General features: G+C 35.6%; 10 protein-coding genes across 10 annotated transcripts; 4 read left to right on the top strand and 6 right to left on the bottom strand.

The window, feature by feature from the left end:
- Nucleotides 1-199: 199 nt before the first annotated feature.
- On the bottom strand, nucleotides 200-1,344 carry PHYBLDRAFT_71053 (hypothetical protein; the record flags this gene model as incomplete). Its single annotated transcript, XM_018442399.1, has 4 exons — nucleotides 200-370; nucleotides 488-607; nucleotides 711-983; nucleotides 1,054-1,344. The coding sequence occupies 4 exons, from the start codon at nucleotides 1,342-1,344 to the stop codon at nucleotides 200-202; spliced, it is 855 nt and encodes a 284-aa protein (XP_018283386.1).
- A 503-nt stretch (nucleotides 1,345-1,847) lies between these two features.
- On the bottom strand, nucleotides 1,848-2,278 carry PHYBLDRAFT_153595 (hypothetical protein; the record flags this gene model as incomplete). The annotated part of the gene is made up of 2 exons (XM_018433201.1): nucleotides 1,848-2,131; nucleotides 2,230-2,278. 2 exons carry the CDS (start codon nucleotides 2,276-2,278, stop codon nucleotides 1,848-1,850), a joined length of 333 nt encoding a protein of 110 aa, XP_018283385.1.
- A 706-nt stretch (nucleotides 2,279-2,984) lies between these two features.
- PHYBLDRAFT_153594 (hypothetical protein) lies at nucleotides 2,985-4,399 on the top strand (the record flags this gene model as incomplete). The annotated part of the gene is made up of 6 exons (XM_018433200.1): nucleotides 2,985-3,129; nucleotides 3,189-3,230; nucleotides 3,292-3,510; nucleotides 3,569-3,874; nucleotides 4,033-4,125; nucleotides 4,188-4,399. 6 exons carry the CDS (start codon nucleotides 2,985-2,987, stop codon nucleotides 4,397-4,399), a joined length of 1,017 nt encoding a protein of 338 aa, XP_018283384.1.
- A 317-nt stretch (nucleotides 4,400-4,716) lies between these two features.
- Nucleotides 4,717-6,203, bottom strand: PHYBLDRAFT_176255 (hypothetical protein; the record flags this gene model as incomplete). The annotated part of the gene is made up of 5 exons (XM_018437705.1): nucleotides 4,717-5,157; nucleotides 5,200-5,334; nucleotides 5,518-5,719; nucleotides 5,890-5,955; nucleotides 6,139-6,203. The coding sequence occupies 5 exons, from the start codon at nucleotides 6,201-6,203 to the stop codon at nucleotides 4,717-4,719; spliced, it is 909 nt and encodes a 302-aa protein (XP_018283383.1).
- A 1,403-nt stretch (nucleotides 6,204-7,606) lies between these two features.
- Nucleotides 7,607-8,746, top strand: PHYBLDRAFT_71050 (hypothetical protein; the record flags this gene model as incomplete). The annotated part of the gene is made up of 4 exons (XM_018442398.1): nucleotides 7,607-7,861; nucleotides 7,918-8,223; nucleotides 8,312-8,503; nucleotides 8,576-8,746. 4 exons carry the CDS (start codon nucleotides 7,607-7,609, stop codon nucleotides 8,744-8,746), a joined length of 924 nt encoding a protein of 307 aa, XP_018283382.1.
- A 118-nt stretch (nucleotides 8,747-8,864) lies between these two features.
- PHYBLDRAFT_176253 (hypothetical protein) lies at nucleotides 8,865-12,031 on the bottom strand (the record flags this gene model as incomplete). The annotated part of the gene is made up of 6 exons (XM_018437704.1): nucleotides 8,865-9,678; nucleotides 9,717-10,269; nucleotides 11,041-11,343; nucleotides 11,425-11,586; nucleotides 11,645-11,758; nucleotides 11,884-12,031. 6 exons carry the CDS (start codon nucleotides 12,029-12,031, stop codon nucleotides 8,865-8,867), a joined length of 2,094 nt encoding a protein of 697 aa, XP_018283381.1.
- Nucleotides 12,032-12,291: 260 nt separating this feature from the next.
- PHYBLDRAFT_71048 (hypothetical protein) lies at nucleotides 12,292-12,907 on the bottom strand (the record flags this gene model as incomplete). Its single annotated transcript, XM_018442397.1, is given in 3 exon segments — nucleotides 12,292-12,630; nucleotides 12,650-12,672; nucleotides 12,742-12,907. 3 exon segments carry the CDS (start codon nucleotides 12,905-12,907, stop codon nucleotides 12,292-12,294), a joined length of 528 nt encoding a protein of 175 aa, XP_018283380.1.
- Nucleotides 12,908-12,972: 65 nt separating this feature from the next.
- On the top strand, nucleotides 12,973-15,127 carry PHYBLDRAFT_153589 (hypothetical protein; the record flags this gene model as incomplete). The annotated part of the gene is made up of 4 exons (XM_018433199.1): nucleotides 12,973-13,014; nucleotides 13,365-13,601; nucleotides 13,692-14,080; nucleotides 14,104-15,127. 4 exons carry the CDS (start codon nucleotides 12,973-12,975, stop codon nucleotides 15,125-15,127), a joined length of 1,692 nt encoding a protein of 563 aa, XP_018283379.1.
- A 114-nt stretch (nucleotides 15,128-15,241) lies between these two features.
- PHYBLDRAFT_153588 (hypothetical protein) lies at nucleotides 15,242-16,427 on the bottom strand (the record flags this gene model as incomplete). Its single annotated transcript, XM_018433198.1, has 5 exons — nucleotides 15,242-15,406; nucleotides 15,531-15,689; nucleotides 15,755-15,793; nucleotides 15,884-16,060; nucleotides 16,116-16,427. 5 exons carry the CDS (start codon nucleotides 16,425-16,427, stop codon nucleotides 15,242-15,244), a joined length of 852 nt encoding a protein of 283 aa, XP_018283378.1.
- Nucleotides 16,428-17,088: 661 nt separating this feature from the next.
- PHYBLDRAFT_176249 (hypothetical protein) lies at nucleotides 17,089-22,916 on the top strand (the record flags this gene model as incomplete). Its single annotated transcript, XM_018437703.1, has 9 exons — nucleotides 17,089-17,103; nucleotides 17,174-17,241; nucleotides 17,409-17,424; nucleotides 17,720-17,882; nucleotides 17,949-18,128; nucleotides 18,240-19,207; nucleotides 19,740-19,827; nucleotides 21,556-21,675; nucleotides 22,654-22,916. 9 exons carry the CDS (start codon nucleotides 17,089-17,091, stop codon nucleotides 22,914-22,916), a joined length of 1,881 nt encoding a protein of 626 aa, XP_018283377.1.

Below are 22,916 nucleotides of genomic sequence, written 5' to 3'. Positions count from 1 at the left end.
GAGGAGAAGGGGGGAGCAGAGAGCGGCCGTTCAATTTGGCAAGGTTGTGTAACCACCAAGTAAGTTTCTTGTGGCAAGGAAGAGGGAGAGACACTGGAGTGTCCCAGTTGTTGGAGATTTTGATCTACTTGTTTTTGAAGAACATCAATGTCTAAGTATACAAGTTGACAGGGAACATGACAATGACAGCAGCACAGATTCACATGGCAACACTGTGTATCAGACGAGGAGTGTGGCTGGTGGCAAGCAAAATGCCATGGATTGACTTTTGCAGATCGTGCAGCTTCTTGCCCAGAAGTTTGACTGTCATGGAAACAGTATCCAACGCATACCCCAGGTAGTCAATTTCTTGGGTGGGAGTCAGATGAGACTTTTCATATTGACAATTCATTCTAAAGATGTCATGCACTAGAGAAGAAGGCGAGTATAATCTTGTGCAATTTGTGCAGTTAGAGCCATAAAAATCCAGTTGTCAAGATAGGCTGACACCCAAATTCTGTGAGCATGAGCCCAAATAAAAACCAGACAAGTGATCTTTGTGAAGAGTCATGATATTATGGAGCAGCCAAAAAGCGTTGTGCAAAACTGGAACACTTGATCTTCCCAACTAAACCAAAGGAATATGCATGAATGTGATAGATAAGAATGGGAAGAAATATGTTAGATAAATCAATCAAAGTGAGGAAATCGTCTGAATACATCATTTTGACCACTTTGCAGAGAGTCTTCATCTTGAATTTGGAAGCATCCAAGAACTGATTGAGACCCTTCAGATTGAAAACCAGGCGAGCACCTCTGTCTTTCTTGGGAATAACAAAGAGATTGCTATAAAACCCAAGAGAGGGAGAGAGAACTGGTTTGATTGCATGTTTGTGGAATGACTGCCAGATCTGTGTGGTGTGACTTCTAAAAAAACGACGAACACGGGCAAGCAGAGACTTCCTGTAAGGCCTTTGATACAACCATTTGTGAGGTAATGAAAGCTTAGAAAGATGTCTGAGTCATGATATATGTTTTATCTGGTGAATCTGCCAAAAACAAAGAGTTTGCTACCTTGAAGGCAAGATTATTGCAAGCAGTGTTCAGCCTGCCACAGGTGTGCATAGCAAGAATACGAATAGCATGCAACATAGCAAAAATATGATCCCGTTCTGTTATGGGAATCAAAGTCATCAACTCATTGGATAGAACATCCAACAGACAGAATACAGCTGTAGAATTGTATTGTATAGCCTGCAACATAGAATGCATGGATTTTTGCATGGTAGAGAATTTTTGTAAAGCTATTGGGACCGTAGGGGGAGGGGAGTACTGAATGTCTGCAATTGATGGATAGCAGTCCATTATGATTTTATTTTTATTATCTGTCAAGATTTGACTTAAAAGATCTAGTTTCTGAGCAGGAATGCGGTTTGTAAGATCCTCCAAAGGTACTCATTCATAGCATGATCGTACAGATAGACTATGTAACTCATTGTCAGTAGCCATAGCAGTATCTGTGACTGTAGCCTTTAGGTCTAGCAATTTCTAGTTTTTGAGCAGCCAACTGGTAAAGAAGAGATTAAATATAGTTTAAGATTTTGTCAGACATAATAAAGAGACAATGAAAAACGACTTTTGTATGAGGTTATAACCAAGGAAGCAAAAGAAAGATGATTGATCTTAAAACATAATCAATAATCTATTCTTTATATACTATAAACATTCTTTAAAAACATTCAAATAAAAGCTATGAATTGATGATCACAGCATTTTCAGATCTCTCTGTGTGTGTAGTCCAAGAGACTAGAACTCATTGTCACAAGAATTTAATTTGACAACAACAACTTATTTACCATTGGCTCAAATTAGTTATTTATCTTGTTGGTTTTAGGCTTCTCAGGACCAGGCATAAGTTCTATGAGAATTAAATTCTTGGCTCTAAACAGGTCACTGCAAGGCAAGTTGTTGATGGTCAGGTAGATTGCAACACAAGAGTATGTCACTTTATCAAATGGCTGGAACCAGTCAATATTGAGTGTCAGCATCAGCAAACAAGGTTGCTCAACAAATGAAATACTATTACTATTCTTGAGTTCTTTCCAAACTGCACCATTATACATGTCACACATTGTGTCAACTAATTTTGGCTCTGTATTCCATTGATATATCTTTTATTTGAAGCCTAAATGATTAAAAAGAATCTTGAAAGCATTTTTGATGAACTGGTAATAGTGTCACATGTGGTACTTGGAGATGTAAAGAAGGTATACAAGGAATAAAAGATATGGGTAATCATGGGGACTAAAATCCGAAATGAGGAAATGAAATGGACTCGAAAGGGTGGATAATAAAGAATTGTCTATTCAACAATGACAGACTGTGAGAAAGGAAATAAATTGAGAGATTACTATCACTAAGGTAAGAGTAATAAAGGAAGTTTGTAAAAGTGAGAATATTACTAAAATATAAATTACTACAGTTAGGATGTGAAATAGAATAGAAAAATATATCACTAGGGATGCTAATCAAAAAGAGAAGGGATATTGCTAGGAATATAATATAATTGGGGAATACTATAGCTAGATAGACAAGTAGGAGAAAATTTATATTATTGAAAATATAAAAGAAAGGGAAATTTTACTACTAGAAATACAGAAAATTGAAAAATAATATAACTCAGTCAATCTCTAAGGGAGCCTAATAAGATAAACAGAATAAATGAAAAATAACACTAGAAAAACATATAGAAATTACTATGTACAAAGTTAAATTATAACAATAGAAAATCTGGGGTATTTTTTCATCTCAGCTTTTTTTGTGTGTTCAAGATAAAAACACTGTTTTTCTGTTTTCTATTGGCTTGGATACAACAGACAAAAATATTATTTATTACTATTATTATAAAAACATAGCAATTCATTATAAAGACATAGTAAATTTAGTTAATATTTTACTTATTTTCTTTTTCTCTTAACACTTCAAAGTAAAAATTAATAAATATCATGTCCACAATTTCTGAACTCTACAACAAGAAGTGTCTTTATGTTGGATGTAGTCAGAACAATCTTGGCTATAGTTTTGTAGTCAGAAGAACTGCTCAACGTCATAACAAAAGGGCAAGACTAAATGTCATAAGATGTGAAAGGGGTACAATATTTGAATTTATTTAATTGTATTGTAATCCATGAAATAACGTGTTGTAATAGACATGTTTATCCAAAGAAATATGATGGAGGTCAATGATAAATGTAAGTTTTATTTAATTCAGATACCATTAGATATTAACCAAGTGATATATTCTAAATGTAGCTATCTTAACTCATCAACTCAGGGCCCTGAAAGAATTGTACACTCAGACATACTCATCTGTTTGGGAAGTAGCTTCAATGTCTGACACTGAAGATGTTTATATTACTAATGACGCAATCAGCAATGGTGACAATGATGATAGTGGAAGCAACAGCAATGAAATCAGTGAAGAGAAAAGCGAAGAAGATATTATTGAGCTTGACAACAATGAATTGAATGGTGAAGATCAGTTAGTGTTAAAAAATTTAAAAAAATAGCATTATTATTTTTATAATAGACCCTTTTGCCACCTCTGATATGCCCAAGAACCCAGTGCACAGGTTCATTGCTACTTTTGTGTTTATGTTTGCTTCCCAATATGTGGTTGACAAGGGCACTATTGTCTTGATCAAGTTCATTAACAGACTCTTAACAATTTACAAGCAGAATTTCCAACTGCCCTTGAGCCTTCCTGGTCTTCAATGCATGACAGATTTCTCAGTCATAACCAAAAGCATAAAGAAATTTGTTGTGTGTCAGGATTGTCACAAGGTGTACAAAGAAAATGTATCTGTTCTGTCCCATTGCGATTTTGTAAAGCTTGGTACACACTAATTTTGCAACTGCGAATTGATGAAAACATCAGCATTGGGTTCTTTGGTGACCAAGCGTTTATATATGCACCAGTCTGTTGTTAAGACTTTACAAATGTTTTTTCTTTGTCAAGGATTCAAGGATAAAATTAAACATTGGAATCATGAGCTGAAGATGGTAGATACGATGTGTGCATATACAATGGTGCCATGTGGAAGGAACTCAAAAACAAAGATGGCATGCAATTTACAAAGGAGTCACGTTCATTAATGTTAACTCTCAACATTGACTGTTTCCACCTTTTGACAATGTCATGCACTTAGCTGGTGTCATATACCTGATAGTAAATAATCTGCCTTGCAATGAAAGATACAAACCAGAGAACATGCTTCTTGTAGAACTGATGCTTGGTCTGAAGGAACCCAAAGACAAAGAAATAAAACATTATCTCCGGCTTATGGTAGATGATCTGATGAGATTTTATAAGGGACTGGAAATCCCAACTTTCGAGTGTCCTGGTAGTGTCTACGTCTAAGCCACATTGATGATAGTGACCTGTGACAGAACGCCTTATTTTCTGCCAGTTCAAATTTGAGACAAAAAGATGCAAAGGAATGAGTGACCGCTTTTTCTTTTGTTTCTTTTTTAAATAACAGTGTTTGTTTATAAAAAAAACACTTCTTTATAAAATACAAAATAATACATGTGTAATGTTTTTTTTTATTGACGTTGGCTATTCATATTTCTAAAACTATTTCTATTTCTATTTCTAGTATTATCTATTCTATCTATTAATTCTTTAACACGATGAGTCATATCATTTATCTCAGACACATCAATGTCAGAAATCATTTACATGTGTTTGAGATTGAGTCTTTGATGATGAAGTAAGGTAGTGTGAGTAATAAGGCCTGTAATAGACGTATCAACATTATTTTGAGCACCCACAACATCTTCTCTGCCATCTTCTTCATCAACAATCACAACTTCTTCTTCTTCAGCTAACACTGCTGGTCTTTGCATTGCCAAGTGATTGACATCTCTTTGAATTGTATATAAGATGTTAATCTTATGGTATCTTTTGAGAAGAAATACATGCTTGCAAGGCACTTGTTGGGAGATGTATCTGGGGCACAAACAGCATTCAATTAAATCATTTACAACAGTGATAGAATACCATGTTGTATCATTTGTAAAAGACTTGATTTGCCACTCGCCATCAGAGTCATCCATACTAGTACTAATCACATTTAATGGACTGATGATCATAGAAGGGAGTATGTCATCTTCTATCTTAGATGCAGCAAATTCATTTCTTGCAAGTTAGTTTTCTACCAGCCCCATCTTTCCATTATTTAAGTGAATACAATCCACTTCTTGCTCGTAGAAATACTCTACATCGTTTGTAAGGACAAACATGAGGCAATCCAGTCTTCCGATTCTAGCACAGCCAAAGTAGATAGTCTTGAGCTGGTTATGTCATGACTTGATATAGTTATTTGTCAAATATCTTCTATGCGAGTCATCAACATAAGGGCGCCCCCATCTTTTCAGCAATACTTTGCTTCCAGTCTATCATGTTTCGAAGTATCTCAAGAAGTGTAACTGGTTGGGTATATTGTGTTTGAAGTCAAGGATTCTTGTCAAACATACTTCTTCGTTCGACTCTGTCAAGATATACTTCAGCTTGTTCTTTAACTCCTGCTTGTATGCTGCCAGCTGGGCTGATGTAAATGATGCATCAAGTCTTACTTTGTTGTTGAGATTTGTTTGCCAAGCACAAAGAATATGGAATTCACAATAGTGAATTGCAACGCAAGGAAATGCAGATGTAATCGCATTAACTTTGGGAATACTACAGTTAATAGTGATATTCAAAGGACGGAAGTAGCTTCTCTCACAAAGATGCACACTGGGGAATTAGATTTCTACACATATGCGATAGTATGGGAAATTCTGAGTGACAGAATAATTAAATTCTGGAATTTGGCATTTATAGATTCCGTTCGCAATATGTTATGTTACCTGTGAGTTGTCCATATAACTTCTGAACTTATAATGATCCATATAGAGATGTAAGGTTCTTTTAAACTATTTAATCGCAGAGAGAATAATCAAATTATGGCATCTTTTTTTTTTTTGGATGTTACATTAAATTAAACTTGATTTGAAACAGAGATTCCAATAAAAAATCTATTTTTGATAGAAAACTGTCTACTGAAATAATGATATTCTATTGGATCATTTAACAGAAGAAACAGGATTTATGTATACTGTCTTCCGAATCTAAACACTTTTATTGGATAATTATGCATGGCTAAACTATAGGATTCACACATGCCATACTACTGCAATACTTCTTGCACTTCATTTCAAATATTTTTATAGGGATTGTTTTGGAAAAATTGTTTTTATTTAAAAAAAAAAGCTTCTTGCTTATAATATGTACGGCTTGACAATATATAGTCTAATCTAATATATAAGCTACTACATAATTAATATAATAACAAACCTTTTCATATATTATAATATATAAATACTTCCAATACGATAGAATCCTAAAAAGAAACGCGTGTTTACGGTATTTCACTAGTAAGAGAAGGCTAAAAAATTATTCTATTATATTAGATTATATAAATATTTATTTTTCTTTAATTTAAATAATATGGTTACTTACCAGTACTTTTGTCAGAACCAGGCATAGTGCACATTGACTGTTGTTCTGAAAGGTTTAATAAAACGCATTAGTAAAGATCATGGAATAAAGTTTGGCTTTATTACTTATCAAAGAAAACCGGTTTTCAAAGACAAGCCATTCAATCAGGTATATAGAAATGTTGGCAGTACTAACAGAGATAGAAAATAAACAAAATTAGATATAAGAATAAAACAAATAAATACATTATTCAGACTTACCGGATAAATTTCTGTTGTTGGTATGTCTTTATGATGAGCTGAAGAGAGAAAAAGAAAATAATTAATAAAGAAGCACATACACAATAACCGTGTTTTACCTTTTTGTTCTTGTCCATTAATCAACATGGCAAAGACTTGTAATACTATCAGCAACCACAATAATAATAAAAGAAAAAACATTAAGAATAAATATAACAGTAGAATAATAAAAACAAATTGCTTACCAGGGTGTGAACTTAAATACATCAACCAGAATAAAAGTAAATAAAGTGGAAAAGAAACAGGAAAAAAAGAAATAAGAAAAAAATAAAAAAAAAGAAGAAAAAAAAGTGGGCTTTCAAACAGAAGGCAGTTTAGATGAGAATTGACTCTAGTAAAATACAATAGTAATAAAATGAATAGTCCGAAATTATATTGTAACACTAAGTTCTATGTTGAATATTAAAGAAGTTGTTCAAGGTTATAAAGGATTTTATAGAAAATAATATATAATCCCTTCCTTTTCTCAGCTATTTCATAAATCTACTTTATATTAACTTATTTTGTATGTATATCTTTGATTAAACAAAAATAAATATATTTCAACCCATACATTTATTTTATTTTAATAATTTATTAATGTATAAAACTTTAATAAAAATACAATAAAGAAAAAATACCTTCCAATAGCAGCAGAAAAACAGACCGTAAAGGAAAAGGAAAAGCATCTGCAAGTATATCTACCTCTGCAAACCGTGTTTTGGCTGGCCGTGTTGGACCTCGAGAAATTGCCCCCAGTTTCTCATCCGCAACTATCTAAGATCAGCAATACGCGGAAATTGTTGAAATGTTTAACAAAGTAAACAACAATATTAACGGTGTCAAGGATGACATTGCTGCTGTCAATAGCAACATGGCAGCCTTTAAAAACAGGATGGGCGTTGTTGTTGACACGTCTGGAAAGACACATACGGCATTTGCAGACTTTGCAACTGCCTATGCCAACAATCAGACTCGTATGGCTAGTCTAGGACCATCTCTGATGCCATCCTATGTCCCCCAGACCTCCCTCAGTGATGCCGAGGTTTCTGTCATTATCTCGGTAATCAATATTAATATATGTTAGTATCAACAACTTATTAAACAACCTGTATTTAGGAAATCTTCGCGGAAAAGTTGTGGGACTGGAAGTTCGAGTCTGACAACCCTGCTCTTGTTGCTGAGAACGAGAGTAAGAAGAAGTGGAACTTGAACAAGAAGATTAACCACCACGATAACATAGCTGTTATCAACTACTTGAAGAGCTACATTAGCGCCCAGACTCGTCTAGCTGGTACTCACCCATGGGTGATAAGTGATAAAATAAAGAACAGGTACAAGCACAGTCATCGTACTTTTCACGAGTCTCCTGAGCAGAAGGCCAAGAAAAACAGCAAGGGGAGAGCAAACAGTCGTACTCTTCAGGTTTGTATATACTATATAAAAAATTAATTGGTATATTACTATTTTCTCAAGCTACAATCTATATAACCAGATGTCTATCTGACGCAAGTCGACATACATGGACAACTGGGTAGCCATTGATGCTGCAATGGGGTATAAGACTGGAAACCCTGTTGAGAAGGCCTATCTCAAACTCTTTCAGAAGGATGCCATGTCTGATGGTGAGTCGGATATTGAGATTGTGGACAATCTTCCACGATGGTGTTTGCATGTGGCTCACCCCACTTGGAGAAGTGAAGAGGTAAATAATATTTAGAATAAATAAATAAGTTTTATAACAAGAAAAATAAAGAACTAATAAAAATAAATACAGTTCAACAGATTGTTGACAATGGTTGATGACATTGATTGTACCCATCACGTGTTAAATGCGGGCGTGGGAACAAAGCCAAGAATGAACAGATATCCAGCAACATTGTTGCCTTGCTCTGTTCCTGCCACTCTGTCCCAGTCATTGCCTCGTTGGGCAATCAACGATGAATAAACATTTTCTTTTTTACTATGTTCTGTTGTAGGGCCAAATAGTAATAATTGAAATTGAATTGATTAAAGGAAATAATAATAATAGAGGATAAATATATAAGTAAGTGTGTGTATGAGAATTAATAGTAAATTTTTTTTGGTAAAGGAATCGTGAGTTTTTTGTTGACATTTTTTGTAGTTTTGTAATCTACTATTGCAACTGTTAGGAGAATCCGATGTACTGGCAGGATGCTTTGAAAATCTTGCTTGTAGAATTCATCCTGTAACAACTCAACTCCTTCTAATTCTCTTGTTTTGTCCGAAGTGGATTTGAACCATTTGACAAATGCAAATACATGCTGACTACTATGGAGATTTCTGTATGTTAGAGAAGAAACAGTTGGCCTAAAATTGTGAACAAAAAGGTACTGAATCTCTCCAACATACGCATGTTCCGACCCAGTTCGTTCAGTGAAATATGCTTGTATGTATGATCCGTGGCCATTCGTGCCAATGCACCCTTTGTAGCTTTGCCCAAGAAGATCAACGGACTTCACCATTTCGATCCAGTCATTGACGAAAGGTGAGTCATCAATTACATCTTTGCAACCTGAGATCTGTGGATTCTTGTACGCAGCTTGATAGTATCCTACAAGACAATCATATTCATGTTTTGGCATAAATGATAATGGTCTTGTTTTCAATGGCAAGGCGGATGGTGGCAGGGGCTCGTTTCCACGAATTGTCATTGAAAGATTCTGTGAAGCTTCAAGATATTTGGAAATTGAGAAAGAGTGAGAGAGGTAGGTGTTGGTGTTGGTGTTGGTGTTGGTGAACTTATCGAAAATTTCAAAACATGCAAGTGCATGCATAGCTTTCAGAAGTCGACGAACAAAATCTCCCTTCCACGACTCTTCAATGAACTGTCTCATAAATGTCGATTCGAACCCGTTTCTTCGATTGGTTTTGATATTTTCAGGACACTATTGTACATTTCAAAGCTGAAAAGCCAATAGCCATAGACGGGCCCAAAGTCAATCATTGTTTGGCGTAAGTACAGATGCAGGTGCATGCTGGGAGAGAGAAGGTCCAGGTCGTACAATGTCTCACACCCTTTACAGAATTCTTCTAAGCATTTGTGTCCTTTCTCAATGTCTTCTTCAGAAACACTAGGCTTGGTGAAGTATCTGCATGCGTTAACAAACTCTATCCAGTTCTTGAACTCTGGCAACGGCAACACATCCCTTAGAACCACAGGAGAGTACACAAGGCACCAAGACTTCCACTCATCAGCCTTCATATAGGGAAATCCCTTGGCAATCTTTGTCCCAAGTGACGTGTAATCGGGCGGCAACACTACCTTCTCAACAGCCTTTTGCATGGCAACGAGTTTTTTATCGTCGATTAATCCATCTGCAACCCATCTCTCCAGCATTCTTTTGGCAGTGCCTAAGAAAAGATTGTGCATGGGATCGATGATCATGCAGCAGACAATGTCAAAGTACTGAAGACGATGCAGTTCGAACCAGCGAACACCATGTGCAACTTCAAGACGCTGTCTCTCAGTTGGTTTGGTCGCATTTCTCCAGATCTTTGCATCTTTATGATTGTCATTCTTAGTGCGAAGGAGCCACTTTGAGAAATCAAATCCAGAATAATCAACGGAACTCGTTCCAGCCAACCTCGAAAATTGACGCTTACACTTGTGGCATGCATTTGTACTTGTATGGGATGTGAACCCACGTACTTTCCTTGCAGCAGGTATATCACAGGCAACCATGAGAAGGGCTGCTCGGATAGAAGTACCATTTGGACATTGGTGAGTCTTAATCTTAATACCTTTGTACAGCTCCATCAACTCATCCACAAGCGGTTTCAGATAGTTATTTATGACAGAAGTGCTTGCTTCTTTAGGCCCTGGCATTAACCCAACAAGAATCACGTTCTCCTTCTTGAACCACTCACTGCGTGGAAGATTATTGATTGCAAGATATATGGCACCACAGGAGTAGGTAACACCATCGAATGGCTGAAACCAGTCAATGTTCAGCGTGAGCATGAGTGATCGCTCAGTATCAACAAAAGGTATACCATCTACATCTACTATCTCATTCCACATCGCACCATCGTACACGTCAAACAAAGTGCTATCCATTTTCGGGCCGCGGTTCCATGAGTTGATGTTGTTTTCAAAATCCGGGCGTTGAAAAAACGTCTTTAGAGCTTTCTTGACGGAGTGGAATACATATGTCTTTTTGGGTGCTTTTGACCCGGGACCAGACTTAAACAAGCTGTTGCCACACAAGGAGGTTTTACCAAAATTGGGTGATGTACAACACAAAGGGGCGGCTTCATTATCATATATGGCATGGCATTCGCTACATGCAACATACTTCTTGACACCACTTGTCAACGCTTCAAATCCGGCCAAACGTTTGAGGCCAGCAACACTCACTGGAAGGCGGAATGGGTCAAACAAAAACTGCAGTATCTTGTTGATTATGGCAATCAGGATTACAGCTCCTTCATCCACGACGTATAGCGAGACAAAAAGAGCAACCGAAATAACAATGAATCGGTGAATCAAATTCAATTCTGAGATTGATTCCAACGAAGAATCTTTAATTTGATTTTTTTTAAAGAACGTTGATTAACTCTCTATTTTCTAGGATATAATATTATCTAAAGCTGTGTACCTACCTTCATCATTGTCCATCTCAACATCGGATTCATCTTCATATTCTTCTTCGTAAGTGTCACTTGTATACTGGACATTATCTTCAGGGCCAAACATGCAATCCGTTTCAGAGAAAGGTTGGTTTCTTGTCCGTATATCCAAAATGTCATTTGTGTCATTTAGGTCTACAAAAGCGGAATGTTAGACCCAAATAAATCAATGTAATAAAATAAGTTTTCTTACTTCTAAGCTCAGAATTCATTTCAACATCTTCCTGTTCAAATTCAAAACTATCTTCCTCTTGATTTACAGGCTCAGAAACAGCACTACTAATTGTATCGCATGTGTCTTCATGGGCTACACATTTATTATTATTAGTGTTAGTATTATTATTATTATTATTATTATATAAAATAATAAAAAAGGAAATGATATAAAATAAAATAAAATAAAGTAAAGTAAAGCAAATGTATTAACCGTACGCGTTTGAACATGTGTAATATCATGATTATCTTTTTCTTGATGACGTTTAAATGTTTTAACAGATACACGATCGAATCCTAGTGTCTTGCTTTTACAGATAGAGCATCGACACTCTTTTCTAACAGTTGGTTTGTGAATAGGAGCCATTTTAAAATGAAAAGAAAGGTTTACAATAGTATTTAATAGTAAAGAAAGAGACTTCAAAGAAAACACACTTTTATTTTATTTGAGTTTGATGTTGCATTCTAATGCTACACAGCTGCCAGTAGCCAATAGAGTAGCTTAAAATACTATTCAAATACTTTATTCACAAAAGTGAGCTGAACTACAATTTTATCTATTCTGTCTATCAGAACTTAGATATACTTTATATATGCGAAATTGATCTGTTTTTGCAGTGGCATAAGCTATTGGCTGATTGGCCTGACTGTCTGGTCATTTGTAACCATGTAAACAACAGGAAACCCTTTTCCAGTTATGTTGTGTTGAGTCACTAAAGAGTATATGACCTCTCCACTTCTTGCTGATATGTTATGAGTAGCATCAAGGCAGAATGATGTAGCTATTCTCATAACTCTCACTTGGGCAGGCAATTGAAAGCCAAAGGCAAAAAGATTGCTTTCAATGTTGTTAACACGAAGGTCTCTGGTAAAAATGCAATAATTTCTTTCTGGCAATTTCTTATTCATCCAGATAGCAATAAATGCCTTCTCATCAGAGTTGAACATATACAATAAATTTGTCATCTATTTTATTTCATTTTACCAAAACTGTTAAATACAAACTTCCTTTTATCATTTTTTAACACATCTTCTTCATTATATTGTATATCTCTTCATAGTTTGGCTTTCTAACACCAACACCCCAGCTGTCAATCTGTTGAAGAACAGATATTCTTGTGCTTCTACAGCTGCTTCCACTTCTCAGTTGATCTTCAATCAACTTAATAGCTTCAAAAGGCAAGGCCAAAGTTCTAATCTCTGATCTGTCTTCAGGAACATGATTGTTATAGTCCCTTGTCATACAAAACGTAACAATAGTTGGAGACTTTTTGAACTGCTTTATTTTCAAAGCTCTATTATATCCACATGCCTTTGATTCTTTTTGTGCAGGGCGTGAATCTCGCTCTGGTATATATATGTCTGCACGATGACACTGACACGTTTCTCCAAAAATATATTCTTTTGAATCAAGACGTCTTTTTTTATTTCATTTCGTTGAACAAAGAGTATTGATTTGGTCAAGAAAATGTCTCCATTCACTAGCTTTTACAGATACAACTACTTTAAAAGGAAGCATATTAATCCCCTCCAAAGACAAGTTGACTAAAACATTTTGAATGTTTGAAATATCGTAAATAATTGGGTTGGAAATGTTGAGATTGGTGTTTAATTTGTATTCAAAATAAAGAGAAGGAAAACAGAAGGAAAAGGGAAGAAATAAAAAAAATCCCCAATAGAAAATTAACTTTTTCAAAAAGCCACTTGCAAAGCCTCCAACAGAAAAAAAGCCTCAAAAGGTCAATTTCAAATTTGAACTGGCAGAAAATAAGGCGGTGCCCTGTGACATCCCAGCAGCAAGAAAGACAAGTGGGTTCACCTTGTACAACAGTACATGCCCATGTTACAAGTGTAATAGACATTTCCCTTGCTTGGAAAATGGTGTCAATGTTGACTTTTGTGGGTTTGACTTTCCTCAGTGGGTGCTTCGTGACAGTGTAGAAAACAGGTTGCATGCTGAGGAGTGAAAAAGTGCTTGCATCCCCTCAGAAAAGCATTGGCTGAAGGTTGAAAATGGTGTTCGATAGTTGCAGTTGCATCGCCTTAGATACCTTGATCTAGTATGTAAAACGATCATTGATTCCATGCATAATTTATTCCTGGAAACACCCAAAAGATTGATTGATCATTGGATCAAAGATGAAGACATTCAAGATGGCGATTTTGCGGCAATGCAGAAGACTGCAGAAACAATGATTGTGTCTGGTAGATATATCTCGTTGAACTCAAAAATAGGAGAGCAATTTTCGTATATGAAGGCAGACGAGTGGAAGTCATGGGTGCTCGTATACTCGCCAGTTCTGTTGAAAGATGTTCTTGCAAAAGACAGATTCGAAAACTGGATTAACTTTGTTGATACATGCCACCTGTTGGTCAAGCCAACGATCACGTTCGATGAAGTCAACACTGCCCATCAGTTCCTTCAAATTTTTGCACCAGATGTGATGAGCTGTACAACGCCGAAATCCTCACCTGTAATATGCACCTACACCTCCATCTTCGAGATACAATTCGTGATTTTGGACCAGTGTATGGTTATTGGCTATTCGGGTTTGAGCGGTTTAATGGGTTGTTAAAAAATTTGAAGACAAACAGGAAGATCGGGTTTGAAGAAACATTTATGAAGAAATTTATTGAAGATGTGCACAAAGACGATCTTGTCAACAGTTTCCTTCAGAGTACCCGCCAGACATCTGCATTTCCTCTCCTTACCAAACTCACTTCTTCCTTTACACTCGCCACCATTCCATCCATCCATCAACGTACCTTCCGCATACAGTCATTTGTCGAGGCTTCTGAAGATCCAAATGTACTTGTAAAAGGCAACGAACCTCTCCCTCCTTCCGCATTCCCTCTATCATTAAAATCTGCTACCACAATGAGTGACATTCACTATGTTCATCTCTTACAATACTACAAAGTTGCGTACAAGAATGAACAATTAGTTCACTTTCAACAAGCATCGGAATCACCATACTTTGTTGACAATACAATCACCCTGCTGAAATACATCAACATCCTTGGGCAGGTCTACAAGGGTAAAGGTGAATCTGGAAGTCGTGGCTCTCTTGTACAAGCAAAGTTCATTGGAAGTACTGGTGAGCATATCATTGCATACACGGGTCAAATACAGTACATTTTTACTCATTCGTTCACTCTTTCACCCTCCTCTTCATCTCTTGCCCCTTTGCTCTGCACCCATCGCTGCCCAACGCAACTCCTTCACAATTCTCAACATACTTTTGCATTTATCAAATGGTACACACCCAAAAACAATAAATGGCGAGAGTACAAACACATTGAAATCTGCTTTTCAACATTTTCTCCTGACGATTTCCAATTTGTATTGCCCATGCATAAAATTATATTAGAAGTAGCAACTGCTGAGCATACAACATGCAAAAAAGTAAAAAAGATTCTGATTATTCCTTTGCCAAAAAAAAACAATACATTTAAAAAATAATAAAATATAACTCCTTTTTTCAATGGCAGACAGAAAAAAATAATCATAGTGTTTGTATTCGTTGGTACGTCCATCATTGTCAGATGGAGAATGTGGAGGATAAGAAAACAAAATTCATTGAAACTTATCTCTAAAAGCCCAGTGAGGGAAAAGGGACATCAATCTAGGCGGGACTACTAAAACAGTGTCTTTACTGAAGAACCTCTTCAACATCTGACGCAAATTGAAGTCCATGCGATTATGCATAAAATCATCAACAACTGCAAGAAAGTGATTGTACTAAATACAAATAAGTGATTAATCAAAGTTCTGTTTCATTTAAATCCATAAAAAAACAGAAAAAGCTATATACAATAATGTAAACAAAAGAAATTATCTTATCGCTTCTCCAACTTGGACGCACTGTACGAATCGCATGGTTGCATGAGTCTCCAGGCATATCGTCTTCAGATTCGTCCTCAGACATTGCTTCTTTTTGTAAGAGTCTGTTGCAGCTCTTACCCATCTTCACATAAATTTCAGCCTTGAATGTATGGTAGGTCAGCTCGCAATGGTCAAAATGCTAGTTTAATAAATGTATTAATATGAATACATTTAATTTGCAATCAAAATATACGTCTAACATACATTGGTCTCTTGACCTGCTTTTCTTGACCAAGAATTTGTCTTTTTGTGCGATTCATATGATTCCTTGATTTGGTGTCTCGTTCCACAAAAGTTTGTGTATATACAATTGCTAATATTGGCCTGTCAAACACTAGTCCCAACAACCTTTGGAGCCAGGTATGCATGAAGGTCATGTATCAGCTGTCTGTTGGGTGTAAGTCTGTAATCAACATTAATATCCCAACTGTGCTTGCTGTCATTAACTGCAACTAGTTCCAGCTTATTCGATTTGAAGTTGTGTTTCTTTAACTCTCTTTGGATAAGAGCCTATATTTAGTGTGAGATATTATGTTGATGAACTACTGTACATCTCAACACTTACTAGAACTCTACTGCGATCCTGTTTACTAAGTTTACCAGCGTTTACACCAGTAAGAACCACTGAAACAACAGAAGGAACAACAGAAGCAGTAGCAGAAGCAGGTACAGTAGTAGGAGCAATAATTGCAAGAAGTTGTCCAGAGGTATTGGCAATGTTATCAAGTATTTTCAATGAATCTGTTTTGCCCTTAATGACAATATCAATGTTCAAATCATTGGTCTTGAGACTTTCCTCTATAGCAATGAGTCTTCTTAAAAGCTCAGCATATTCCAGAAATAAAGCCAGGGCAATTGACTGACAGTTGTTGGCCATGGTCTGAAAGCTAATAAATAAAACATTATACATGAGTTGATTGTTAATTACATTTGTTTTATATATATATTCATTGTATATATAGAATGTTATTAACATACAAAAGAAGTTAGATATTAAGCAAAAGAATAAAGTGTAGTTAATGGAAAGATAGTAAAAGTAAAAGCAAGAAATCATTTATTATATTATATCTGTTGCTTTAAATACTCAGGATTTCTTTAATATGTGTATCTCAATTAATACTTCCTGAAATTAATGGGTGCAAATTGGCTTTGAACATTCTTTTTTTAACTCAATTCAATATATAATTTCTGTCTTTCAGCCTTTTGGTCCTTTAGTCTTTTGTTCTTTTTGTTTTTTTTTCATTTACAAGTTTTCTCTCTTTTCTTTCTTTCTAACATTTATTATATTAACAATTTTTTTTGGTAAGATATCTTTTTCTTTAATATTATATATATATATAAATAAAATAATAATAATTGTTTTCTATTGATATAGATGCTTGCATTTTGTTTCCTTCTGATGTATCCCCTTCACAATATCTATCCAGATTAGCTAAGGTTAGTAAATATATTTTATGCTGTCATCTTATAAAATTAGTCTGATTTTTTTCTTTCTTTTAAATAGATCATATTGCTGAAATTACTCTCTATCATTAAACATGGTTATGAACATGGTAATATTTTATTTTATTTTAATCTATCTCTTTTTAATAAGCACATGACTTAATAATATTTCTATTATAGATGAACCTCCCTCTCATGAGCACATTGCAAATCAAGAACTTTCATTTCATACAAGTGCCATTGATATGGTAAATTTTTTTATTCTCTGTATATATAACAATATTATTTATTTTGTATATTATTTTTTTTGTAAAGAGGAACTGGTCCTTGTATTTATTGTGTGTTAAGAAAGGAACACAATTATTTTTGGATTTATTTTGTATATTAATGTATCTGTATTATTAAAATGTATCAGTAACCACTCTCTGACCGTAAGTCATGTGATCAAAGCTGCCCAATGTTATAATACACCAAATATCCAAATTTTATTACTTGATTTTATAACTTTATACAGATTATACATTCATTACAGATCACATGACTTACATTGGTTTTTTATGATTATATGATTATATATTCAGTACAGATCACATGATTTACATTTTTTTTAAATAACTGCTCCATTAATATGTTAAGAAAAAATAGCAATAATAGTAATATTTTTTCTCTAGGTTCATCAATATTTATATACTTACAAAATACCAAAACAAAAAATAAAAAATGCAGCCTTCTGAAAGCATTTGTGCCTCATGCAGACTATCTGGACATAAGCGTAGATCAAATATGCTTTGTCCTTTAAACAATAAAAACACGAGACTTTACGTGCCTGAAAAAAGAACTTATAAAGGCATCTCTACTAATGAAGAGATTTCTGCAGAAAGTAGCCAATGTAATATTTATAACTTAAATTTAAATTAATATACTTATATTTAACTATTAAATTATAACCATTTAGCTGCCGCATTGAGATTGAGACACGAAGTATCTTCTGAAGAAACAACTCAAGTTCAAGTTCAACATGTACTTGAGTCTAATGGCTCTAATGAGTCTGATGAGAATGATGAAGACATTGAAAGTGATGATACAGAAAGTGAAGACGAGACAGATGACAGTCAATCACATGGAATTGCTCGCAGTAATTTTACAACAGAACCTGGGATTGATTATCAAGATTCAATGACTGCCAAGTGTCAGTTTTGTAATGCAATGATGTGAACAAATGAGAGAGTTTCTCGCTCATCTGTAGAAAATCCGCTGTTTTCCATGTGCTGTAACAAGGGTAGTGTTCTTCTTCTAGATTTTGAGCCAACACCGTCTGAAATGGCCAGTCTTTTAGTGCATGGTACAGCCGCATCAAACATTTTCTTTCAAAAGATTCGTGCTTATAATAGCACTTTAAGCTTTACTTTGTTGGGTGCAAAAATCAATCATTCTGTTGCAAATAACAGAAGTGGAGCATACTGTTTCAGAATACACGGCACAATATGCCATAATATTGGGTCTGTTCTTCCATCCACTGCTGAAGACTTAATTAAGCCAAGATATGCTCAGCTTTATATTTATGATCCTGTCTCTCAAGTCAACTTCCAACACAACAATGCTTCACATCTCAACCAAAATATAATAGAGCAGATTCAGAGTATGCTCATAAGAGTAAACCCATTTGTTTCTCTTTTTAAATCAATGGAGCAATACTGTAGAACAGAAAACCAAGTTGTGAATTTGACCCTTCGTTTGGTTGCTGATAGTCAACAGGATCAAAGACGCTATAATGCACCAACAGCAGAAGAAGTAGCTGTTTTGATAATGAATAATGAGCCTGGGACATCAAGAGATATTGTTCTTCACACGCAATCTAATGGGCTACAGCATATAAACGAATACCATAGATCATACGACTCTCTCCATTATGTTTTGATGTTTCCTTTTGGTAAAGATGGTTGGACAATCACTTCATGTGGAACTTCAGGAAAAAAAGTTACTGCAATGCAATGGTATTCAAGCAGACTGATGTATTGCAAAAATAGTCTTCACCTACTCCATCTCTTTGGTCGACTGTTCCAGCAGTATATTGTTGACATGTACGCCAAGATTGAGCATAATAGAATTATCTTTATTGCAAAAAACCAAAAACGACTTCGAGTAGATCTCTACAGTGGCGTACAAGACGCAATGAATCTTAATGATGGCAATTTGAATAATCTTGGAAGACGAGTCATTCTTCCTTCCTCTTTTGTTGCTTTGCCACGACATATGCGCCAGTTGTATCAAGATGCGATGGGTATTGTGCATTGCTTTGGAAAGCCAGATTTGTTTATCACATTTACGTGCAACACAGCTTGGCCAGAAATAACAAGTGCTTTACTGGGAGGGCAAAAAGTTAATGACAGGCCTGATCTTTGTTCCCGTGTTTTCAACCTAAAGCTCAAAGAACTCATGCATGATCTTACAAAGAAAAATGTTTTGGGAAAGGTTTTTGCATTTGTTTATGTCATTGAATTTCAAAAACGCGGCCTTCCACATGCCCATATTCTGTTGATTCTTTGTTCTGAAGATACACAAAGAACAATAAAAGACTATAATAGCATTTGTGGTATTTCAGGTACGAAACAATAGAAAAATAAAATATTTGATAATAGAGACGTATAGAAATACTTTGAGACTGTATATAAGTTGTCTTTATTCATAAATAAAAAGTGTCCCTTTTTATAAGAAAACACAATCTGCTCTTGTCATTACGTCTTAGTTTCTTAAGGCTTTCTTCCTTTACTATATTTGGTTATTAGAGTGTATTTACTGCTTAACTAGTGTCGGTGTTACAATTATGACATCAAGTCATAAATCGTACTTCTTTAGCTTTTAGCTTTTCTTTTCTCTTTTATACTAGAGCTTTAGGACTTCCTACTAAATTAGCTCCATATCGATCTGACACAGTTTACCTGGCAGTATGATATAATTATCTTAACAATCTTTAAGATATTATCTACAGTACTAACTATAATAATTATTGGGCTGATTACTTAATCGTTTATATATATTTTATACTGACAAGATGATAGCTACTACACTATCCCAATATGAATATGTTCTTATATGTGATAAATCCAACATCCGGGTGTCTGGATCACCACAGCATTGTATCTGCAGAAATTCCAGACCCTGACACACATCCACTGCATATAACACGGTCTGTAAAACCATGATGTATAGCCCATGTGGAGATGCCTATCCAAATGCACCATGTATGATAAATGGTAAATGCAAAAAGAATTACCCAAAGTTCTTTTATGAAAACACTGTTGAGGATGGAACAGGATATCCAAAGTATAGAAGACGCAATAATAGAAGGACAGTGGTAAAAGGTGGAAAGCTACTAGACAATCGATTAGTAGTTCCTCATAACCTATATGTTTGCGCAAAATACAATGCCCATATCAATGTTGAAGTATGTACATCTGTATCAGCTGTAAAATATTTGTACAAATATATATATAAAGGTCATGATTGAGCCATGGTAAATGTTTAACCCACCACTACCATAATCTCTACCAACCAACAAGAGCCTGTTAATGAAGTCAATAACTTTTTGGATGCATGCTATGTCTCTGCTTCAGAAGCATGCTGGAGAATATTCTCCTTCAAGCTACATAAAGAGCATCCAACACACCAAAGACTGGCCATTCATCTCGAAGACTCTCAGCAAGTTTTTTTCTCTGGAACTGATAATCCAGCTGCAGTAGCAAACAAAAATTCACACACAACATTGACGGCATGGTTTTTGTACAATGTGGAAAATGCAGATGCACACAAACACTTATATATAGACTCTCCTACAAACTTTGTTTGGAATCTAAAAGACCAACAATGGAAAAAAAGAGTACGATTTGACAGAGAAACAATTGGTAGAATATATATCATATCACCAAGAGATGCAGAAAAGTACTTCTTGAGAATTCTGCTCCATAATTTTTATGGGGCTATATGCTTCCAGGATCTCCAGACTGTAGAAGACCAACTGCATGAAACAAACCAAGCTGCGTGTCGTGCATTAGGACTCTTGATGGATGATAACGAATGGGAAGAATATATGGAAGAAGCAGCATCATATCAGCTACCATCATCATTGAGACGTCTATTTGCAATTCTTTTGGTTTTCTGTTTGGTGTCAGATCCATTTGCTCTACGGATATCCCACAAAGAATCAATGATAGAAGACTATCTAAATGCTGAAAGACTTGAAACCGACAACCCTTCCTTGCAGCCTACCCAGAAAATGTATGATAGATGTATGTGGAACATTGAAAACCATCTCTCTGTCAATTCTTTATCATTAGTATCTTTCAGTGGCTTCACCCTTCCACCAGTTTCTGCAGCATCAAATCGAACTAGGCGTAGACATGGATTGTGAACATTGATGCATGAGCAAGAAGACCTTTGCCATGAAGCTGCTTTGTTGCCAGACCCTGCCACTTTGCCATTTAATATTGATCAGCAATTGGCATACAATTCAATCATAGAAGCATTGAATGTAACTACTCTTACATCAAGACTATTTTTCATAGATGGGCCAGGCGGAACAGGAAAGACATTTGTATTCAATGCTCTTTTGTGTCATGTTTGTCATCAAGGAAAGATCGCCCTTGCTGTTGCTACCAGTGGTATTGCTGCACTACTTTTGGTTGGTGAACGCACAGCACATTCGCAGTTCAAAATTACACTTGAAGTTGATATTAATTCGATGTGCTCTATATCAGCAAACTCTCAAACAGCCGATCTACTGAGAGCAACAGAATTAATTATTTGGGATGAAGCATCGATGATCAGTAAAGATATTTGTAATGCTGTGAACCGCTCTATGCAAGACATTATGAAGTCTGTAAATCCCTTACTTGAAACAGTGCCATTCAGTGGAAAATTGTTTGTATTTGGAGGAGATTTTAGACAAGTTCTTCCTGTAATTCCAAGAGCATCAAGATCGCACATCGTAGAACAATGCATTAATCATACCCACGTATGGAGACATGTCAACCACCTGAACCTTACAATCAACATGCGACTTTCTCAAGCAACAACGCCAGAAGAAGAAACTGAGCTCAGAGACTTTGCAGCCTTTTTGTTGAGTGTTGGCAGTAGTACTATTCTCAGTTCTGGTGGTGAAAACACCATTCCAATCCCTGAGCAAATGCTAATTCCCGGCTGTAGACTCCTCCACCTTGCAAATGCTGTATTCACTGATCTGAATACAAATTCACAAAATACTGATTTTCTCATGTGTCATGCAATACTTACTCCAAAAAACTATGATGTAAAAACAATTAACAACCTTCTTCTTGACCAATTTCCTGAAGTAGCCAGCGAATTCAAAAGCATTGATCGAGACAACACTGATGATAATCTTCTGGCATACCCAATTGAACTGCTGAACAAATTTGATTCTGGATCTCTGCCCCCTCACAGTCTCAAGCTTAAAAAGGGGTGCCCAATTATGCTACTTAGAAATCTCGATCCAAAAAATGACCTATGTAATGGCACTTGCCTGATATGCAATTCTTTTCACTGATTTGTCATAAAGGCTACAATAGTAACAGGATCTCACGCTGGAAAAATTGCTCTCATCCCAAAAATCAAGCTCAATCCATCTGAATCAACATCAACTATAGACTTCCAATGCTGCCAGTTTCCTGTTCGCCTTGCTTTTGCAATGACAATCAACAAATCACAGGGGCAGACACTTGATCATGTTGGTCTATACTTACCTTCACCAGTATTTGGACATGGTCAGCTTTATGTTGCCCTATCCCGTATCAGAAAACCGTCAGGAATCAAAATCATGGTGGATATCCCTGATGCCAGCACAACTCAAAATACTGTCTATACAGACAACGTCATATATCATGAAGTATTTGACGAACCAACAGACTAA

Source organism: Phycomyces blakesleeanus (assembly GCF_001638985.1).
Source record: "Phycomyces blakesleeanus NRRL 1555(-) unplaced genomic scaffold PHYBLscaffold_46, whole genome shotgun sequence".
NCBI classification, from domain to species: Eukaryota; Fungi; Mucoromycota; class Mucoromycetes; order Mucorales; family Phycomycetaceae; genus Phycomyces; species Phycomyces blakesleeanus.
This window is presented reverse-complemented; position numbering and strand designations above follow the sequence as displayed.